At 39.0% G+C, this 23,331-nt stretch overlaps 1 protein-coding gene across 2 annotated transcripts; it reads left to right on the top strand.

The window, feature by feature from the left end:
* The first annotated feature begins 1,152 nt into the window (after positions 1–1,152).
* On the top strand, positions 1,153–4,782 carry LOC147604670 (sugar transport protein 13-like). Of its 2 annotated transcripts, none has more exons than XM_086794979.1 (5): positions 1,153–1,513; positions 2,006–2,215; positions 2,355–2,674; positions 3,502–4,128; positions 4,202–4,782. In XM_086794979.1, exons 2-5 carry the CDS (start codon positions 2,101–2,103, stop codon positions 4,661–4,663), a joined length of 1,524 nt encoding a protein of 507 aa, XP_086651105.1. In that variant the 5' UTR covers positions 1,153–1,513; positions 2,006–2,100; the 3' UTR covers positions 4,664–4,782. The 2 variants fall into 2 exon arrangements, with proteins under 2 accessions (XP_086651105.1, XP_086651106.1); XM_086794980.1 differs by having other exon boundaries at positions 1,159–1,513; positions 2,100–2,215.
* Positions 4,783–23,331: the final 18,549 nt, after the last annotated feature.

Genomic DNA, 23,331 nt, shown 5'->3' with positions numbered 1-23,331 from the left:
TGCGAAAGTATTCTCAACCTCAATGGCATGTACATTTAGTTAAAGCTAGAAAGAGGTTATGGGAGAAGATGTTAACAAAAATTGAGCTAAACTTAATAATTGTTATACCTTAACAAACTATCCCCATCACCAAGAAGTATGTGACCACCTTGTTTTGATGATAGTAAAGATTCAATTACATCAGAAGACCATACTTATTAGAAACCATATGAAAATCCATGCTTAACTAGCACCATATTAGCCCATTGCAACTTGTTTAAAATCAAGAAAGACTCAAAGTGTGTCTAGGGATATGAGCATAAGCTATCTTTTGTGTAAGAGACAAAATCTCCATGTGAAGAATGGTAATTTTATATGTGTGTGCACATTGGAATGATATATATGCTGAATAACACTCAAAAGTAGGTTTAAGTCTAGCATCAAATAAAGGAGTTACAACTCCGAGACCAAATTTGTATAAGGTGGGACTTTATCTTCATATGCAAGTGCTAATTATTGGGAAAGCGAAGAAGAAAGCCATTCTTAGTAAAATATGGTACCCCCTTGTGTAACTTACACACCAAGGGTGGTAACCCCTTGTGGTGCAAGTGGTGTGCATGGTGTTGGGGTTTTGGACACCATCACTGTGTCATTTAGTTCAAATCGACAAACTTGAAACATGCAAGATGCCAATTAATAGATCCCCATATGGTGTTATAAGGTGGGACTTTATCTTCATGTGCAAGTGCTAATTGTTGGGAAAGCAAAGAAGAAAGCACACCAAGGGTGGCGTGGTATGCATGGGGGTAGGAGGAAACGCCTTAGATTGGACTTAAAGTCGCCCACTTTTGGACACGAGCATCATGTGATACAGTTCATATGTTTGAAAAATGTCAGAAAGGGTGAATCATATGTTTGAAAAATGTCACAAAGGGTGAATGGACAACTGGAAAGGTGCAAGATATTGATTAATAGATAGAAATATGTCCAAATGTGATGTTTGCAATCCAGTTGTCCCTTGCAACATAGATGCTGAGTTGAGCTCAAATGTTGGGCGGTTACTTTCATTCCACAAACCTCCTTGGTGGCGGGCATCATTTTGAAATGTGAAACGGAGCGAGGGTGCATTACACGAATAATAATAATAATGCGAAGAGGCCCTCCTTCCAATGCACAAAAAAAGGAAAAGTATTATTTGAGAGGGAGGTAGCGCGAGAGGGAGAGAGAGAATGCGCGATTTGTGTGAGAGAGAGAGGGCGGTCTCTGTCTCTGTCTGTGTGTGTGTGTGTGTGAGAGAGAGGGAGAGAGAGAGAGAGAGAGAGAGAGAGTGATTAAATCACCGGACGATAAGAAGCTTGCCATCCACGCATTTCTGCGGGCATCGATCTCGCCAAAAAGCGAAGCATGCACTACCTGCATGTGCTGATGAGGAGTGTCCTCATCCATTCTTATCCTCATAGGTTTCCGCTAGGGTTTTGTTTATATGGGCGCCTGCCTCTATTCCCACCTTACCGCTTCTCCGGCTCTCTTTCAGGTTAGCTCTTTGCTCTCACATACATTGTTTCCTTCAAATTTGTGTGTGTGCGTGCGCGCGCGCGCGCGTGCGTGTGTGTGTTTTTTCTCGGGGGGCTACCAACAAAAAAGCACCGGTCTTTTACCTTCTCATTTTCTCCTATGTTTTTGGATTGCCATCTCAAATTGTGTTTCTGTATAGCCTTCTGTTTTGCCTGTGTTATTCTAAAAATGTTTATTTTTAATTTAGGGTGCCTTTGGTTTTTGTTGTTTAGTTGATTTAAATGAATTTATGGTTACCTTTGTCTTTATCATGAATGTCTCTTTGTAATTTTTGTCGAAATTTTCTGTAGATGTGTTGAACTAAACATTTAATGTGTGTGGGATCATATTTTTGCACCTCCAATGGAAAGCTTTTTGGTGGCATCATCTTGTGTTAATTTAACTTTTCCTTGAGGCTTTTTTAAAAACTGATTGATGCTTCTTCTTTTTTTTTTTGAAACATAAACTCAAGAGAAATTTGACCACCTGAGTTATCCCATATGGTTTCCTTGGAGCATGATCTGAAGCTTACCTGAAGTGGTTCTCTACTTATTTTGCTTTGGCAGTATGGCCAAAGAAGAAGAGAGCCAAGATGCAGGGCGAGTCACCATTTATGTGATCTTATCCAGCATTGTGGCTGCGAGTGCCGGCCTTATGTTTGGTTACTGCATTGGCATTTCCGGTCAGTCCTTTCTCCCATGGACAGTAGCCTAGAGCTCTACCATTGGGCTATTGTTCCCACCCCTTCTCGCCCCTCATTACTGGCTCCAAGATGTTGATTTTGCAACATTTTAATGTTTTTTTACGATCTTATCAACCAGGTGGAGTAGCATCAATGGACAGTTTTCTCTTGTACTTCTTCCCAACTGTATATGAAAAGCAACAAGTGGCTATTGAGAGTAACTATTGCAAATTTAGTGATCCACTTCTGGAAAGTTTTACATCTTCCATGTACATAGCTGGATTGTTTGCAACATTTTTAGCATCCCGGACAACACAGAAGCTTGGGCGCCGGCCAACCATGCTTATTGCTGGTTGCTTGTATATGATGGGTGTTGCGCTTACGACCATTGCTCAGAATGTTGTCATGCTCATCCTGGGTCGCGTTGTAGTGGGATGCAGTGTGGGATTTGGCAACCAGGTATATTTTTGTTATCCCCTTGTTCATCTTTTATTTTTGTGTTGCTCTTTGATAGGTTCTTGTGAAGCATGCCTTACTTACAATATGAGACTTGTATTTTACTGACTTGATACAGTGTGCCAATCCTTGATGCCACCACGTTCTGGTAGAGGCACAATAATCTCTACTAGAAATGGCATAATGCACGCTTGACTCCAGGTTCAGCCAAGATAATGAACGTGAAAAAGTTCTCTAGCCACTGGAAATCCGACTTAACCCTAGAATGTGGTGGTGTACTTGGTAAGTAGCCTGGCATCCAAGGAAGGGACACAGTGATTACTTTTCTGAAGTGCCAGCTCATATTAACGTTGATGCCAGCTCCAATCCTTGGGCATGTGTACAGGCTATAAGGAGGCGGATGTGGCCTATGACATCAAAAAGTAGCACATGCATATGGAGTGCTGTAGCTTGTAGATGCCTGGAACGCACCCCCTCCCCCGCTCCCCCTCCCCCTCCCCCACACCCTCCCCCCCTGCCCCCCTGCACGGCTCCACATGCATCCACACATAGGAAATATATTGCAATGAATTTTTGTTCCATCTTCATATCTAGCCTTGTGGTTACTTGGATAGTATAACTGATATGATCCACCATTTCCAAACTAATAATGCTGCCGAATGTTTAATTCAAATGTGCATTGCTGGTGGGTCCTTCATTTTCCATGAAAGAAAACCTTCTTTCCTTTTTTTTGCAACGTAATCGGCTGTTTTTGTGCTTGAACTTTGTAGTTGGGACTCGGGAGAGCTTGGGAAATGTTTTGGTTGAAATTCTTCAAATTCCTCTTGCAGGCTGCACCTATCTATCTCTCCGAGATGGCACCAGCAAAGCTAAGAGGCGGCTTAAATATTATGTTCCAACTGTACATAACAGGGGGCGCTCTTGTGGCAAACCTTGTAAACTATGGGACACAAAACTTGGGTTCATGGGGATGGCGCCTTTCTTTCGGTATAGGTGCTATACCAGCTCTTCTCTCAACTATGGGTTGCTTAATGCTGTGTGAAACTCCTAATAGCCTTATTGAGCGTGGTCTCTTGGATCAAGGGAAAAACATTCTTATGAAGGTGAGGGGTACTAATAATGTTGATGCTGAGTTCCAAGATCTGGTGAAGGCAAGTGAGATCGCAGCAGAAGTGAAACATCCTTTCAGAAACATGTTGAAAAGGAACAATGTGCCGCCATTTGTAATGGCCATCATGTTTCAAGTTTTTCAACAAGTGGGTGGGATCAATGCCATCATGTTCTATTCCCCCGTACTGTTTCAGACTTTGGGGTTTGGGAGTAATGCTGCATTGTACTCAGCCGTGCTGACGGGAGCAATGAATTTCATCTCGACGATTGTGTCAATTTTTGTTGTGGACAGATTTGGACGGAAATTCATCTTACTTTCAGCAGGAGGGGTATTGTTTTTTGCCCAGGTATATGTGCAACCCACTTCTCAAAGCTTACTTGGTGCATCATGCGGTGACCTGACAATGATTTCTATTGCAGACAATGATTGGAACTCTTCTTGGAGTAGGTCTCAAAGACACTGGAAGTCTCCCTCACACCGAAGCAATCATCACTGTGCTTATGATTTGCTTGTTTGTTCTGGCCTTTGCATGGTCATGGGGTCCCATGGGTTGGTTAGTACCTAGTGAAATATTTCCTCTTGAGATTCGATCAGCCGGCCAAAGTATAGTTGTGTGCACCAACTTGCTGTTTTCCTTTCTCATGGCACAAGCTTTTCTTTCACTACTATGTGCACTCAAGTATGGGATTTTCCTTGTGTTTGGCATGCTATACATTGTTATGTCGGCCTTTGTCTACTACCTAGTCCCTGAAACCAAGGGCATTCCAATCGATGCCACGGCCCATCTGTGGAGGGAACATTGGTTTTGGAAGAAAGTTGTTTGTGAAGATGCAGACCACAATCAAGAAACTTCAACTCCTCTTCTAGCAAGTGATGCATGAGGGGGGTGTGCCACTAGCAAAACAGTTTTGCCATGCACAATAAATTTGGTTCGAGTGGAGCCTTGTCCATTATGTAGCATTGCCTCAAAATTTTATCAATTATGATTTACTTATTTTGATTTTTGGGATTACTTTGTATTCTAAAAGGTAAATGATCCAATTCATCTCATAAGTTTCAATAGCAGTCTATGTCTGGTTCTTTTTACCCATAGACATTAAGGTGGGTTGATTAAGAACGAAAATAATGTGAACTTATCAAAACATGTATACATATTACAAATAGTTAATGTAATAATATATTGAAAGATTGATGTCATATTGTGTTTATGATTAATATAATCATTATTATGATAATTATTATAATAATATTTAAAGAATCATTTATTCTCTCTCTCTCTCTCTCTCTCTCTCTCTCTCTCTCTCTCTAATAGAAGATATATTACGAAAAAATACTTTATCGGCTACAATGTGATGTAGTTTTTCCTTATTACTAATAACTCCGAACCATAGATGTAGCACGGAGTACTCTCATCCAATATATAGCTTCTCTACCAAATGAGCTAATTCAAGGAAGATACTTGCCCTAATAGTCTTTTTATACGACCTATGTGAGTTGTAATATCCACTTTTGCATTAAATATGAAGGCATTCTTAGTTAATCAGATATGCCACAAACTTGTCCACTTGAAAAAATGACAAAAAGTTGAATGTTTTGGGCTATTTGGCTTATTCGAAATTTTGTTAAAAATCTAGTTTTTAATCTTTACGGACCTATATGTCAACAAAATCTATACGTGAGAGAAAATACATCTTTTTTACCATCGGACATGAAATGAAAAGATGCAAGCATGTTTTCAAGCATGCAGTACAAAACACAATTACAAGAAGCATGGTATCCGTCACTTTTGTAATTGGTCTCCCAATGGTAGGCCTCCATCTATTATACACCATAGGAACACTTTATTCTCTCTCTCTCTCTCTCTCTCTCTCTCTCTCTTACACACACACCTCTCTCCCATTCTTGCTACTTTTTTTGCATCATTCATAGATGTCATATGGACAACACATAATTCGTAATGGGGTTCCAATGTTCATCTTTACACTACCTAAATATCACCAACATTACACTCCGAATGGAATGATGTTATTAAGCAACATAACCACTTGATTTATGGTAACTAAAATGCTATAGTGTCCTAGACTCAAAGAAGCAATTCCTATTAGCTTTTCACATTTTTGGAGAAAGTTGCTTGGTGGTATACCCCGCTTAAAGAGATCTGCTTGGTGGTATACCATATCCCATTTATTAGGGTTGTTTATCTAATCTATCCCATTTATTAGGGTTGTTTATCAAGATTAGATAAACAACCCTCATAAATGACAATGGAAGACCATGTATTCTTGTATGTCTAACCATGTATCTGTTTAAACTTGTATACTGACTTATTTTGTATTAGGATAAAGGGGCCAATAAGGAGGCCGGTTACAAAACCCCTTTCATTCCTGTCCCAGTAGAAGAGCACTTTTTTGAGTTCATATTCCCCATGTGTCAAAATTTGATTTTTTTGATAATGGGTATAATAAGTTTAAGCGTTTTGGCTCACTCCAACCCTTAGTCTTAAAAATCACTTCAAATACTTATAAAGTGTGTGATTATTTACTTTAAAAATGACTTCATAATACTTATCAACCGTTAAAAAGTTTCTCATAACTAGAGCCATCTTCTGATAAAACATAAGTAGGCTTCACAAAGGTCTTTTTGAAACGATGGTCAATTCGGACGATTAATTTAAGTAAGGTTATCGCAAGCCTAGCTTAGCACACGTACGCCTCGTTCTCTCCTCCTCCTGCACATCTTGCCATCGATGTGTGTGTGTGTTAGAGAGAGAGAGAGAGAGAGAGAGGAGTAAATACAAAAGCTAAATCATTTAATGATTATATGTTTTTAAATTAAACTATATGACAATTATACAAGATTAATCTGTATGCATGATGCTACTTGAAATTGATTTAAAAAAAAAGATTATTCGATATGCATGCATCTGGTCGAATTTTGGCACCTGTGGAGCTATATATATACATACATACATACACATGTATGCATGTGGATGATTGACGAGAATGATTGCATGATTGACGAGAACCATTAGCTATTTTTAAGTGTATTTTGTATAGAGTAAGCCCTTTTTTTTAGCCATGACCCCAAATAGATCCCAACTCCTACATTTGTACAATCTTATTGTTTACACACACCCCTCTTGAATCCCTTAGGAATTTCTCCAAGTCCTTACAATGGAAGTTGGAAAAATGAACCCAACATTGCGCCACATCTTTGTGACATCAATATGTCGCTCACCTGTGTGTAAAATGTGTCCATGTGTGTCACATCTACTTGTCCCCTCTTGAGCCCCTTAGAAAAGTTTCCAAGTCTTTACAATGAAAATGGGGGGTAGATTCAAACCCAAGACCTCTTGGACCTCTTGGAGATTAGGTACCTTACACCTACTCTTATAGCCATCTAGTCATTGTAATTTCCCTTTTCATTGACCACATAAGTTTCTATGGCAACATGTGGTTGTGGTGCGCCCTCTTGCATGCCACTAAAGTGAGGTTTATCTTGATATAAAACATATGTTTTTACACAATCGCTTTTTGATAGGGAAGGTTGATGTGGTTTATATGTGACTAGGGTTTCTTAGAAGTCAACCCTAGGCTCTCATATATATCATTGACCTAGGATATATATCTACACACACATACATATAAATGTATGTTTGTGTGTGTGTGTGTGTGTGTGTGTGTGTGTGTTCATGTAGTGATCAAGAAAACTTTAAACTTGAATGTGTGGAACTTACTCATGTTTCATTTATGGTCTTGGGATATTATATGTTTCATTTATGGTCTTGGGATATTATATGTATGAAATCTCCTTTCCCCTCCTTATTTTACATTACTCGATGATCAAACATAAACATAACAAAGTATGAAATTTTAGATGACATTAGGATTGAATTTTAGATAATACCCATATTAACCATCTCATCATAAGCTTATTCCATCATTAAAATGGACATTATATGCCCAAAATCTCATTTTTCTTGTGATTAAACGTAATAAAATATGGAGTTTTAGGTGGGGTTAGCAAATATTATGAGCTATAGTTATGATGTTGAATCAATCAATGTTATTTTGACTGATTAAGTGGAATTAATTTGACTAATATTACCTTAGATCTATAAAGGTGTGCATAATAATTAGAAGCTTATGAAATGGCTATATCAACATGTGATTCATGAATGAAAATCTTATAAGTTTGTATAAACATGAGAGTTGAATACGAGTCACAAAAAGAGTCTTCAAGAATAGTGTTCGACAATGTCTTCTAAGATTCACAACTATAAATTTGATTCATGAATGAAAAATACTTATAGGTTTGTATAAACATGAGAGTCGAGTACGAGTCACAAAAAGAGTTTTCAAGAATAGTGTGTGCTAAGAATTAAAACTAAGAATTGGAGAGACAGATTGAGATTTATGAGAACGTTAAATGCGTCTTTTTTGGTCGTACAAAAGTAAATTTTTTTGGTTAATATTATCTATTTTTGGTATACTTTTAATGTCTTTTAATTTTCTTTTCTTGTTGTAGAAGCTTGTTTTGCTCTATTTCCTATTTGTTTTTGTTTTGATATGCTTGTAATAGTCTTATGAATTCCTTGTTGTGGCTCCCTTTAATGGTTAGCTCCACCTTATTAATTTTTATTAGATTTGATTGGTTAAACCAACTAATAATTAGTTTGCTAAATTTATTTCTTTTTATCTATAAAGTAGGGGTCACGAGATGAAGAAGTCCTCTAAGAGGCCCACCATTGAGGCTCTAGGATTTGATTAACCTCCTCAAATACAAGTTATAAAGACGAAAAGAAAGGAACGTTTTAAAAAAACTGCAAAGGAAGCCCAAGCTGCTACTTTACCCGACCGAGAGAAAAGATCCCTCTTCTAACAAGTGGAGGCTTCACAACAACATGAGCAGAGAGATAGTGTTGCACAACGCTGGATGCTACTATAAAGTAAGAAGTACAAACTCAAACCCGACTAGGTTTTGGGACCATTGCCACTTTTCCTCCCTGGGTACTGCGGGCAACAATTGAAGCCTTCAACCATAAGGGATTTATAGCTTCATCACCATCCTCTATTGATGAAGATGAAGAAGAGAATGCCTCTAATCAAAAGGAGGATGAACCTATGTCCGTTCTTGTGAGAGCTAGGATAGACTTCTTATTATGTACCCATAGGGATAACTTCTCACGGTTTTATAAATACGCCATCAGATAGACCTCAACTCTCGGCAAGTACATCAATTAAAACTCTTGCTTATCTTTAACATTAGTGGAGTCTTTTTGGATCAATGGTGGTCATTTTTCATCATTTTTAGGCATTCTGGCGGCGGCAAGGGAATCTTCTTATAGGTCAAAAGTCTTGTGGCAAAGTGTTAAAGGTGGATTATATAGGGAAAGAGAGAGATGATGTTGTTTCTTTTATTATTGATGATACGAATAATATTAAATAGTTTCTAGTGAGCCAAAACAATCTTCAAGTGGGTCTTTATTGTCCTGTGCAACTCACTTGTGCCTTGAAAAAATATGACAATCTGTTATAGTGAGCTTAGGACCTTTCTTGACTTCGAATAGTGTAGCCACTAATGTTGCTAGCCTAGAGGCCACCCTCCAAGAGGCTCCAAGGTCTTATGCTTATGACTCTCATGGGAAAGGAGGGCAACAGAGAGAAGTTAAAAGGACTTCTATGTCTACAAGCTCTCGAGGTGAGATGGCATCTTATAAAACACCAATTTGTCAAGTGAGGAGGATTCATATTCTCCAGATGACAATAAGGAGCCTGACATCATCACTCGTGGTGGTGAGCTTGGCATAGGTGCACTCCTAACTCAGCGAAATAAAATGAGGGAGATAATTAAACAACAGAAACTTGTGCTTACATATCTCAAAGAGTAGACTCCTAATCTATAATCTTTGACAAATTTTGCTTTGATTGCCAAAAATTAACCATCATCCCATTAAAAAAAGAGCTAACATGGCATTTCTTAGAGGGCCCTTTTTGAGTCCAAATTTTGTCTAATGGTGGGAGAATAAAGCTTTGAAAGGGTATCTCTAAAAGGTTAAATAAATCTAGTGGCTTGTCTAAAAGTCATGCGATGAGAAGGTGGATACATCAATTGAAGACCTTGTGGAAGACATAAAGCTTAATCCATGATGGCAAGAAGTTAAAGGAGTGAAAGGTCATACACACTACTAGTTTCTATCTTATCATGTATTATTTCAAAGGAGTTATCACTTGATGAAATTTATTTGGAGCTACAAAAATAAGTAAAGTCTTTAGTTGTATATTTTTTATCTTCTTGATGTAAATGTCAGCCACCCATAAAGTTTATATGAAGATACAAGAGGTCAAAAAAAAAAAAACTAAACTGCACCACTTGGGACGACGTACGTGCACAGTATCCCTAGTCTAGCTCTCATGAAACTTTGGAAAAAAATTTCTTGTCCTTTAGAGATTGGGTAATATTCTTTTGTTTTTGTATTAAAGATTTAAATGTGATGGTATATTAGTATTGGTGTTATGCTTTAAGAAACTAGCCACTCAATATTGTGTTCTTGTGTTTTAATTTTCTAACAACAGAATCCTCCAACTAAAAAAAGCAAAAAATCACTCTTTCAAGAGAAATCTGAGTGCCCACAAAACTTTCTTGTGCACCTTGAAAGAGATCAACAAGAGAAAGCAAGACGCCTTCTAAGAAATGATGCTCCAACTAAAGGAGATGAACTAGAGTAAGTTTTACTTCTTGGACAAGAAAGTAAGCAACATTCTATAAAGTGATTTATAGGGATGTTATCTAGTGAAGCAAGTAAGGAAATCTCTTTGTCAATTTCAATTAACTCAAGATAGTGAGCACATAATAACAAAACGTGTAGATCTCGAGCTCGAGCCTACTAGCTCGGTGACCTCTTGCAAAGACCAACACGCTAATCTTTGAGGAGTGACCATAGAAACATAACAAATAGATGCTTTTCCAACATCATCTTCCCTGTAGCACAAATTGCATCTATAAGAGAGTTTGCATGCAATTGAAGAATCATACAGATCTACGAATTAGATTATTCACACGTGCAATTGAAGAATCCTATCTGTGTATTGAATTATGTAGAGATGCAATTGGAGAATCTTGTCTGCATATTTAATTATTCACACATGTAATTGAAGAATCATGTGTATATCGAATTATTCACACTTCCAATCCAATATCTTTGTAATGCCTTCATCTATAAATGGCACTTCCGATATATGCATTTCTTACATGTTAATCATAGTGTGTCGCCGCAGTAATAACTTGCAACATTTTACTCTTCATTAACAAAACACATTACCACCAACAAAAGCTTAATCAAATGACCAAAATGTTTATGATCACAATTTGATAATATGCTCTTGATCAAATATTTGGTCATCTTAGATTTGGCCACCATCCCCCATCAACACAAAGGGATAGTTTTGCTTGGGCTCTAAGTGCTCAAATTGTTTTCTTACACATCCCTCCTAATAGCGTCAAGGCTAATTGGTTTGAAGATGAATCCCAAGGTTTGAAATCGGATTGTGTAAGATGCCAACACCAAGGGGGAGTACAATAGGCCCCCTTGTTCTTAAGGATTGAATGGTACATGTGCTCAAATTTGAGCATAATAGGAACAATTATGTACAAGCACTAGTAACCTTACACGTGTAGCACGTGTTTGTTTTTAGAACCTTCTCCAATTTGACATTGAAAGGGAGAATTGAAATTTGAAGAAAATAATAATGCCATATTATATGGTTGTTCATCTAGAGCTTAGAATTATTATGATTGTAAATGGATGAATAAAAAATTGAAGATTCTAAATGATGTCATAGATGAGGTGCAATAAATAAGGTCATGGTCCCCATGGTTAGCCACTCATGGTGTGACTATGATGGATAAGTTTTGGAGAAAATGAGTTTCAAGGAGGTAGATAAGACCTAGAGAGTTTCATTACATACTATAAAATGGTGTGCATGCCTCTTGTAATTATCCTTGTTTATGTTTATTATTTAGTAATTTCTAATTTCAATTAGTTATGCTATTATCTAACCTCATGAGTCCTGGATTTTTTTGTCTAGTTATGATTCTCCTTAGCTTCAAAATTAAGGTGTACTTGTCTCAATGGTAGAGAAATCTCATATTCAGCCCTTCCCCTATGTAACTTGGATAAGAATATGCTCACGGATACATGGTTCATGTGGGAGAAGAAAGATGAGAGAAAAATAGGTTAGGCTTGGGTCCCAGAGAAATAGCTTGGGTGAATATCTTGTGACATCTCATTTTTACTTCACTTCCATAAATTGCCACATTATTACTTCACTTCCACACATTACTTCACTTCCATAAATTGCCACATTATTACTTCCCTTCCACACATTACTTCACTTCCATAAATTGCCACATCACTTTGCTTCAATAAATTACCACTTGATTTATTTCCATTAACTACCATGTCACTCCACCTTCATTAACTGCCATATCATACCACTTATATAAAACTTTAATGTCACTTCACTTCTAAGTATCACATCACATCACATCACATCCCACTATCCATATGCCATATTCCACTACCCATATGCATATTCCACTTCCCACTTCTCATCCACCATTGCTTCTTCTTAATATTTACTTATGTTACTAGGCATGGATAAGCTTGACTAGCTCAGATCTTGGATTCACCCAAGGACATTGAGCACTTGAGCTAAAAGACTTTGAGAAAATAGATTAGCCATTTGTTAGAGTGGATAGGAGAAGAAGAAAGGAAAGAGAGCGTGAGTAGGAGAATAGGAGGAGGTAAACCATGACATGTGGTCACCACCCTTGTTAGTTTGGTACTAGGTATCTTAGGTTGTAAATATAAGAGGGGAGAACATGCACATCTAGTGGGTCACTTTTAACCTTGTTCATCCCCACGATAATAGTGTAGTTTCCCATGTGGCTAGTGACAACAAAACTCTGGCAAGGACATTTGTGCTCTCTTAACAATCGGTTTAACAAACTCTACATACATATGTTGCTACTTGTTTAACAAACTCTACATACATATGTTGCTACTTGTTTGTTAAACCAACATTTGTGCTCTCGTAACAATCGGTTTAACAAAATCTACCTATGTTGCTACATACATATGTTGTTTCTTGTTTGTTAAATCGACATTTGTGCTCTTGTAACAATCGGCTTAACAAAACCCTGGCAAGGACATTTGTGCTCTCGTAACAATCGGTTTAACAAACTCTACATACATATGTTGCTACTTGTATGGGTCTATTGTTATAGATTGTTTATCTTTGGAGATCATTCATGTGCTTTTTTTAAGTGATCGCAGAGCAAGTTTTGAAAGATCACTATAGGGCAGCAAGAACATGTGTACTTAGGAGTATCCCCCCCCCATTTGCGTAGACTTTAATAAGAGGTTTGTGCCCTTAAGAAAGGGTTCATGCGCTATAGTCTTTTGCTCATACGGTGAGCAAACGATCTCCGAATTGAGATCCGACTGAAGCATTTCGACCGCGACAGCGAGCCCTACAAGATGACGTCCAAGATGGCCCCATCTCGGAAATATCAGAATATTACCTCGAGAGGAGCACGCAACAACGAGATTAGGGAAGATGCTCCCGATGCGGCTCCAACCCTCCCTTTTCAAGCTCCTCAAGGAAATGGTGGCCAGGTTAGCTTGGTTATATTTTAAAGAAGAGTTTTTTTTTAGTGCTAGTAAATGTGTATCTTTTCCTTTTAAAATAATGATATAAAATTGTATGAAGTTACGAATTGTGTGATGCTGTATTCAATAAATTACATTGAAATTGTTATCTTAAAGAGTGTAAATTTTTCCTGGCTTCAACGCTAACTCCATTCCGTGCTTGTGTAGCCGGGCAGCGTCGTTAGCAAAGCCCAGGAATGGCCCAAGGTATCCCTCATACCATTGGGAGAATAAGGTTCGCCGATTGAGGCGAGAGGTTATGATGCTGCCTAGTTCTGAGGGCCCAGGCTAGTGCAGTAAATAAGCCCACCCTAGTGTGCAGACATCCCTCTAAGGGGCGGGAGGATCGAGCGATGGACCTTGAGAGGGAGACAGCCTGGCTTGAGTCCTCGCCAAGCGGCCGTGCGACGATGAGGTGTATGGTCCCGTAGGGTTTTGCCCAGCATGTAGAGGGTAGAAGACCGAATTCTAGATCATCGGTAGAATAAAGGAATGGCCCAAGGTATCCCTCATACCATTGGGAGAATAAGGTTCGCCGATTGAGGCGAGAGGTTATGATGCTGCCTAGTTCTGAGGGCCCAGGCTAGTGCAGTAAATAAGCCCACCCTAGTGTGCAGACATCCCTCTAAGGGGCGAGAGGATCGAGCGATGGACCTTGAGAGGGAGACAGCCTGGCTTGAGTCCTTGCCACCAGCGGCCGTGCGACGATGAGGTGTATGGTCCCGTAGGGTTTTGCCCAGCATGTAGAGGCTGGAAGACCGAATTCTAGATCATCGAAGGAAAAGAATAAGAGAGCCGTTTTGGCTTGTATGGAATTGATTCATGTATAAACTTTATATATATATATCTTGTCTTTGGCATGATTGTATTGTGTAAAAAGGCTGTTTTAACCAACCTTGTGAAAAGGGCCTTAATTAAGGAACATGTTTATTTATGTCAAACAATGTGGTAGGATTAATTAGAAAACAAGTTGACGCGTGAGTAGGGTGGAAAGTGGGAGGATGGAATGCCCCGATGGCACCATTCTACAGACGGGTGGACCCGATTAGTCGCGTAGCTTTCCAACAGGTTGTGTCTTGCATGGATGAGGAAAAAAGCGTTGCCCCTCTAGAAATCAAGTCTAGTAGTTGCCCAATTTATGATAAATTACCCTATGGGTGATTTGACTTTTAGAAGATTACGCTTCCCCTGCGGGATAGGACTAGGTCTTACCTATGAATCGTATCCTTGAATCTCTACATGGTCAAGGTGTCGATAAATAGGAAATTTTTTCCAAGTTAAGACTTAGTGGACTATCTTAAGTGTTTCTCCTATTTTAGAAGGGGGAAACCTTACAATCTTAAATCTCCAAATGTTTCTCTTCTCAACCCCTCTCAAGCTTGAGAAGTGTGGATTATTGTCTTCTTTTTCTTAAATCTCCAAATGTTTCTCTTCTCAACCCCTCTCAAGCTTGAGAAGCATTAATTTGAATGGCTTTTGAATACTATTGAGGTTCTTTAATGTATTGTAATGAAGAAACACATAAATTTCCATTTATGCTTAATTTATGATGGTTTTTAAGCATTTCTCTCTCTCCCCCAAAGAATGGTCATTCCTCTGACCTATTCTCAATTCAAATGAAGCTTCTCATGAAGCATTTCTCTAATCTAAAAGTAATTTCTATGCTTGTCTAATTGGAGGCCAAAATAATAGCTTTTTAATACTTTTATGCTATTAAATTTATAGTAAAATTAAGAATCAATCCATTGTTGGATAAGGATCCAATTAGTGGTTATTCTAATCACATGAATAATACTAAACTTTATTCTTTCAAATTTATTGAGAATTACCAGTAATAGCAGCGGAGCTATGGTAAAATTTTTATAAAATTAACACATAAATCATTTTCCTTCATAATATGAAAAGAGGACTTCCTACCATATTCTAGGATTAATCATCCTAGATTAATTGAATGATTCTCATTACAATCATGGAAAATTAATTTTTATGTTTATGCATAAATAGTTAATTACGAAAAAGAGGAATTTCTAGTAATCCATTTTTATGTTAAAAGAGTAATCCCCACCATGACAATGGAAATCCATGTACTCCAATGAAGCAAGAGAAAAATTGTGATGCTAAAATAATGCATATTTTATTTAAAAATTAAAGAAAGATTTTAGTTAAATTTATCTTTTTGCATAGATAAATTTTAAATGATGAAAGAGGAATTTCCACTATATTGGAATCCAAATATTTAAATGAGGAAAGTGTGATTCCTAATGTAAAGGAATTAATGGAGATTTTTATTTAAATTTTAAGAGAAAATTTAGTTAAATTTATCTTTTTGTATAGATAAGATTAAATGATGAAAGAGGAATTCCCACCATATTGGAATTCAAATGTTTAAATGAGAAAAGTGGAATTTTTAGCAATGGAATTAATGGATATTTTATGTAATTTTTAAGAAGAATTTTAAGTAGATTTAATTTATGGTAAAAGAGGAATTCCCATGATAATTGGATTGCACTCATTGAAATGAGAAAAAGAAGGATTTAAAGTTTATTCAAAAAAATAGGTATTGATATTTTAGTTAAAAGAAGAATTTTTATGATATTTAAGAAAAGATGGATTTGAATTAAATTTTAGTATCAAAAAATGAATTTCCACCATAATTCTACCTAATGAATTAAGGTTGAGAAATTATGTGATAGAAGGAAATTCTTTGGATATTTAATTAGTGAAATCACTAAATTGATATTTACCCAAAATCTAGATGTTTAGTTGAAGGGAATCATTGTAGAACTAAACCGAATGAATTTGGTTAGACTACGTGAGGGGTGGATAGTAAACCTAATTGTCCTTCTCTCAATCTGAATCAGACAAAAACTTCGTGACCAATTCCAGTTACTAAATCCAAAGAATAGACTACTGAAACTAATCTAGTTTTTCCTTGACCAAACTCACCAAGAATCTAGTCGGCGGACAAATGGACAAAATGATGGGTAGATTACCCTCATGAGAGAGGATCCTCATTATGAAACTGGGAATTATGGAAAAAGGGTTGTCGGAACCGATCTCAAACTGGAATTTTACTTGTATTGGAACCTCTGTTTTTTCATTCAAAGGATTGTTTTACGCCAGAATGCTAGAGGAAGCAATTGGCTTATGTTTTTCTAAGAGGAGGTTCGTTGGAACAGCTGGTAGGGAGTCCTCAAGGGACGTTGCTCACGACGACAAAGCCTGTTGAGGTCTTGACCAGTCTCGGTACGATTAAAATGGTATGCTTTTGGTACGATGGACGAGGACCGACGAAGCGGTCCCTGAGAGTGAAGTGCTAGGACACCTAAGGAGGATCCTAGAGGGTTCTAACTAGGCGATGCACGGGCTCGCGGTTGCTAGGACACCCATGTGTACGTCGAGGAAGATTTCGGTTGGACAAAAAGGAAAGATTTTTGGGAACCAAATTTTGATACTGGACCTCGTTGGTTGGCCAAGCTGGTCTTCAACGGAGAGTTCAGAGGATACATTTTTGTAATACAATGGACTCGGAATTTTGGATAATAATGATCAGAAATATTATGATTTCTACTGAACGATTGTTTTTAAAGCCAGTCAAATCTGTTATAAATGGCAAGTTTATATTGGGTGTGTACGTGGTATGCCTACCTTGATTTTTGCATGAATCGCTGGCTAGGGGGCCTGGGAACTCTTTTCCTCGGTACCCGGGCAAAAACCCAACCAAATTTTTATAAAGGAATCCCACCAATTCAATGGTCGGTGGTGGTTGGCTAACCCATGGGCCGGATGGGGTTAGGCTGGATCAGAGGATTCCTGAGAAACAACTAGATACGATTAGTTACGTTATTTAGTTTTAAATCCTGAGAAGACCTTGTTCTATGGGAGGGGATCATCGGCTGTGCCTCGTAAATGAGGAAAAAAGCGATGATTCCATGGACCAAGTGCAAGTCTCTTCTTGATCTGACCATGTGACTTCAGGTTTGGTCAGATCAGTTTATCTAGTTAAGACGACTCATTAGAGTAATTTCCCGTTAGAAGATTTTTCCCAATTAGCGAAATCGCCCGTGCCTTCCGGGCAAGGGGAGTCTTCTGGGCCTGGTCTCGGAGGGGTCGCCCGGGCTAGCCTCTCGTCTCGGACATCCACGAGCAAGGCCCCGAGTGTGTGGACTCCACCCCGCGTGGGAGGCCGATGCCGCTTCTGCCTGCCACAGCCCGGAGAGCGGGCGGGGGACCTCACACTCCAAGTCATGGACGGCATAATTTCTCTCATGTGTTCTGAGTTTTCTAGATTCATAGGCCACTGCATGACTTTCCTGCATAAGAGCACCGCCTAAGGCAAACCCACTGGCATCAGTAACTACCTCAAAGGGTTTGGTAAAATCTGGCAACTTAAGGATAGGGTTGGTTACTAAGGCTGTCTTCAATTTATCAAAGGCACTCTGACACATTGCAGTCCACTGAAAAAGTGTACTCTTCTTGAGAAGGTTAGTTAAAGGGGATGCTATCTGAGCATACCTAGGTATAAAGATCCTATACCGTCTGGTTAATCCTAGGAATCCTCTGACTTCCTTTACTGTCTTGGGTTTCGGCCATTCTAAGATGCTTGGATCTTTGCGGGGTCAAGAGAAATCGCATCCTTTGATACTATGAATCCCAAGTATTCCACCTGGTCAATAGAGAAAGAACACTTGCTCTTTTTTGCAAAGAGTTGGTGTTTCCTTAGGATTTCCAGGACCTTGCGCACATGATCTTCATGATCTGCAGCATTCTTTGAGTATACCAAGATATCATCAAAGAAGAAAAGAACAAAATCATCCAAGTATTCTCTGAGAATATCCTACATGAGACGATTAAATGTCACTGGGGCATTAGTCAATCCAAACGGCATGACTGTGAACTCATAATGCCCATAGCGAGTATTGAATGCTGTCTTCGAGATGTCTTGTTCCTTGATTCTGATCTGGTAGTACCCAGATTTGAGATCTATCTTTGTGAACATTTAGGTTCTACTTAACCGATCCAGAAGTTCATCAATCCTAGGAATAGGATACTTATTTTTAATTGTTAATTGATTCAGTCCTCTGTAGTCAATACAGAGTCTTAACATTCCATCTTTCTTCTTTTGAAAGAGAACGGGTGCACCCCAAGGTGAGACACTAGGTCTAACGAATCCTTGCTCTAACAGTTATCTTAATTGCTCCTTAAGTTCTATGGCTTCAGGGATTGGCATTTTGTATGCACACTGGGCCACTGGCTGAGCTCTGGTGGGGGTTAACTCGATCTCATGATCTACTTTGCGAGACCGAGGCATCTCAGTCAGCTCTTCGGGGAACACATCTGCATACTCACTTAACCACTCTGGTTCTTTAGCCTTGCATTTCATGTCTACCGGATTCATCTTAACGACATAAACAGCTTGCCTCTTTCTGAGCCCTTTTAATAATTTAGAAGTCTTGACTAATTGTAGCATTGGGGATCCGGAAATTCCAATTCCTTGAACTTTATTCCCGTGAAGGTCAAGGAAAGAGATGGTTCCTTTATGACAATGAATATCAGCTTGATTCTTATGGAGCCAATCCATTCCAAGGATTCCATAATAGACTCCCAAGGGTAGGACTCTGAGAACTGGCACACTGTTACATTCCCAATTAGACTAAACTGAATAAGGTCTATCTCAAGGTGTGTGAAAAGAATCTTTCCACTGGCCAATTCCACTTGCATATGTTTCCTTGATTTTTGATTCAGGACTAATTTACGCAGACATCCTGGGGAAATACAAGAATGAGTGTTGCCTGAATCAATCAAAAGCTTGAATTACTTAACCTGGTACTCTGCTGGAGTCTGGAGGATTGAAAATTGACGATTATTCCCCTGATGCTCTATTGCTGCATAGATCTGTCCTTTTTCTTCCTCCACTTCATTAGCTATAGTGACAGCTCTAGCTGGTGCAGTCTGAGGTGGAACTCTCTCTCTTTGGTTACCCCAATTTTGGGAGGGATTTCGGAGACAGCTTTGCATGGAGGCTGCAGAGGCTGAACTGGTGCTCTTCTGGGGTTACCCTGATTTTGGCGCGGGGGACGTGATTGGACTGATATGAAGGAGTTTGTCTCTAAATTCTGGGACCCTGGCTTCCTTGGCCCACGGAAGGAGATGGGCAATCCTTGAGCTGGTGCCCAACCCCTAACATCCGAAGCATCTGTTCTCGCTTCGAAGCTCTTCCCTTTGCCTTCTTAAGAGAGCCGGAGTTCCTGAGAAAGTACTTCGAGGAAAAGGTCTTCATTCCTGAAATTCCCCGACTCCAGATTCTGGTTGGGACGTTGGTGTCTCTTTGGAGGCGGAAAGTTGGAAGAACTTCTCGGTGTCTGAAATCTCTTGAAGGATGAGGAAGCTGGCTTTGGCGGGACTTTCACGATGAAGGCTTTGGCAAAGTCCTTCGCCATTCTAACAGCTTCTGCCATGGATACTAGCTTGGCATTCTTGACCAGTGTGTCTGAGGGTTCGTTCATTCCCCGAATGAACCTGGCCATAAGTTGCTCTTCGTCTAGAGGTGGTGAATACTTGAGTAGAAGAGCAAATGCCTGGTGATATTCTTCGATGGTTTTTCTCCCCTGGTTTAGCTCTAAAAATTTATTCATTTTGGTTTCTAAGAATCTGGGGAGACAAAATGTCTTCCTCAAATAGGTTTTAAGGTCATTCCAGGATTGGGTATTTCTGTCCAGATGGTTGGTGTCACAATGGTTTCTCCATGCCACCCTGGCTTTTTGCACAATTTTCAGCCTGGCAAGAGCCATTTTGCTCCGCTCATTGTAGCCTGTGACATCAAAATACTCTTCCATAGCTTCCACCCATTTGTCCACAGCCTCGCCCAGGTTCTCCCCTTCTCCTTTGAAGGGTCCTAGTGGCTGAGTTCTGTGAAGAGCCTTGTGAACGTCGGGGTCAAGCTCTTCTTCTTCTTCTTTAGAGAGACAGGGTGACGGCCACGGTTCCCTCGCCTCATGATTCTACCAAAAATGATATATTATTAAATTTTTATTTTGATATCGTCCACGAGATCCTCAGACTTAAGAGGTTCGAAAATAAATTTCTTAAACAAGATAAATGATCTTATTGGAGATCTATGACATATGTCCGGTAATAACAGATTTTTCTTTATCAGTTCGTCCATAAACAATCACTTATACAACAAGGATTTTTTCTCCACAACATTTCTTTATTTATATAAAAGTTACAATATGTACATAGAGCAGCTCGGCTCCAGAAGTCAAAATCTCCTCGGGAGACGCATAAGACGGCGATACTAGGGGCTATAGACATGCCCTGATACAAATGTTCCCTTACTGCCAAGGGAGCTACTATCTTCTCCTTTTTTAGGAATAAAGCGACTAAGGAGTCTGTAAATTTGGCAGGAAAGTCTGAAATTTTGAGGCCTTGAGTGATATAAAATAACACCATGTATCACTTTCAGCTTCATCAGAATCATGGTCAATGAGATATTATGCCTCAGCATCGCACGCTGGTCGCAAGAGGCATGAACATACTGCCCTCCAAACCACTTGTGCTGCCGTCTCTCCGTTGTTGGGTTAGAAAAATATAGTTCCTCGAAATGGCCTGCGAATCTGGTGGCTCGGCTCATTCGAGTTGTAGCGAAAGAGATGAGATGCTCAAAGGGCGAACGCAGTCATGTCTTGTGACTGAGTGAGGTCGGGAACACCAGATAAGTGTGGAACTTCCATCTATAAAATCAAATTCTTTGATTAAAAATCTTCATTAATGAAGGTTAAGGAATGAAAATACAATATTTAAATGCTCTTTCTGAGTTTTTTATTACAATTTTTTGATAAGAATCCATTTCTACTTATTAGCTTTCAACAAAGCTCTAATACTAGCTGTGAGACCCCCTGAGGGCGCTGGCGGGCAGAAGCAGCGTCAGCCTCCCACGCGGGGCGGGGATCGACACTTGGGGCCTCGCCCGCGGATGTCCAGACAAGATACTAGCCCGGCGGTTCCTCCGAAACCGAGCCCAAAAAAACTTCCCTTGCCCGGAAGGCACGAGCTATTCCGCCATGGGAAAATCTTCTAACGGGGGAATTAATCTAATGAGTCAAAGTCTTAACTAATTGAACTGATCCAACCGAACCTGAAGTCACATGGTCAGATCAAAGAAGAGACTTACACTTGGTCCATAGAATCATCGCTTTTTTCCTCCTTTAACGAGGCACATTTGATTCTCCCTCCCACACAACAAGGGTCTTCTCAGGACTTAATCTAACTAACGTAACTAATGGTATCTTAATTGTTTCGTAGGAATCCTTCGATCCAGCCTATGGGTTAGCCAACCATCCACTGACCCACCATTGTATTGGTGGGATTCCTTTATAAAAATTTGGTTGTGTTTTGCCCGAGTACCAAGGAAAAGAGTTCCCAAGCCCCCTAGCCAGCTTTCAAGCAAAATTTAAAGTAGGCATACCATGTACACACCTGATATGAAATTGCCATTTATAACAAATTTGACTGTCTTTAAAAGAATCCTTCAATGAAAATCATAATATTACTAATCATCATCCTCCAAAATTTTGAGTCCATTGTATTACAAAATGTGTCCTCTGGACTCACTGTTGAAGACCAGCTGGCCAACCAACGAGATCCAATATCAAAATTTGATTCACAAAAATCGTTCCTTTCAGTCCATTAAAATTTTTCTCGACGCACGCATGGGTGACCTAGCAACCGCGAGCCCGTGCATCACCTAGTCAGAACCCTCTAGGATCCTCCTTAGGTGTCCTAGCACTTCACTCAGGGACCGCTTCGTCGGTCCTCGCCCATTGTACCGGAAGCATACCATTTTAATTGTACTGAGGGTGGTCATCAAGACCTCGGCAGGCTTTGCCACGAGCGACGTCCCTCAACGACTCCCCACCAGCTATTGCAACGAACCTCCTCTTAGTAAAACACATGCCAAATGCTTCCTCCAGCATTCTGGTGTAAAACAGTCCTTTAAATAAAAACAGAGATCCTATGCAAGTAAAATTCCCAGTTTGAGATTGGTTCCACAAAACCCCTTTTTTCTTAATTCCCAATTTCATAATGAGAATCCTTGATCTCTCATCAAGGTAATCTACCCATCATTTGTCTAACTGTCCAACTAGATTCTTGGTGATTTCGGTCAAAGGAAAACTAGTTTAGTTCAATGGCAGTATATTCTTTGTATTTAGGACTGGAATTGGTCACAAAGTTTTTGCTTGATTCAGATCGAGACATGGACAAGTAGGTTTACTGTTCGTCCCTCTTGTAGTCTAATCATTCGGTTTAGTTCTAACAAGGATTTTCTTTAGATAAACATCTATTTTTGGGTAAATACCAATTTAGTGATTTAACCACATAAAATATCTAAAGATATTCTTTCTACCATTTAATTTCTCAACCTTAATTCCCTAGGTAGAATTATGGTGAAATTTCATCTTTTGACACCAAAAATTAATTCAAATCTTTCTTTTCTTAAATATCATAAAAAATTTCTTTTAACTAAATACCAATATCTATTTTTTTAATAAGCTTGAAATCCCTCTTTTTCTCATTTAATGAGTGCAATCCAAATGTCATGGGAATTCCTCTTTTATCATAGATTAAATATATCTAAAATTCCTCTTTCCATGTTTTCATCCTTCCAAAATTTGGTTCCAATTTTTTGGGGTACTACATCCATGGTTGCCAATAATTGCATCCAATTTTCACATTAGATCTCGAATAGACGCTATCTCATGGTTATGTTTATCAATCTATGTTATAATTTTGTTAAGATTAATGTCTAGGTCTCCATTTATAACATGTGCTTTTTCA

Source organism: Cibotium barometz, chromosome 61 (genome assembly GCF_041138505.1).
Source record: "Cibotium barometz isolate CiBa-2024 chromosome 61, ASM4113850v1, whole genome shotgun sequence".
Lineage (NCBI taxonomy): Eukaryota > Viridiplantae > Streptophyta > Polypodiopsida > Cyatheales > Cibotiaceae > Cibotium > Cibotium barometz.
This window is presented reverse-complemented; position numbering and strand designations above follow the sequence as displayed.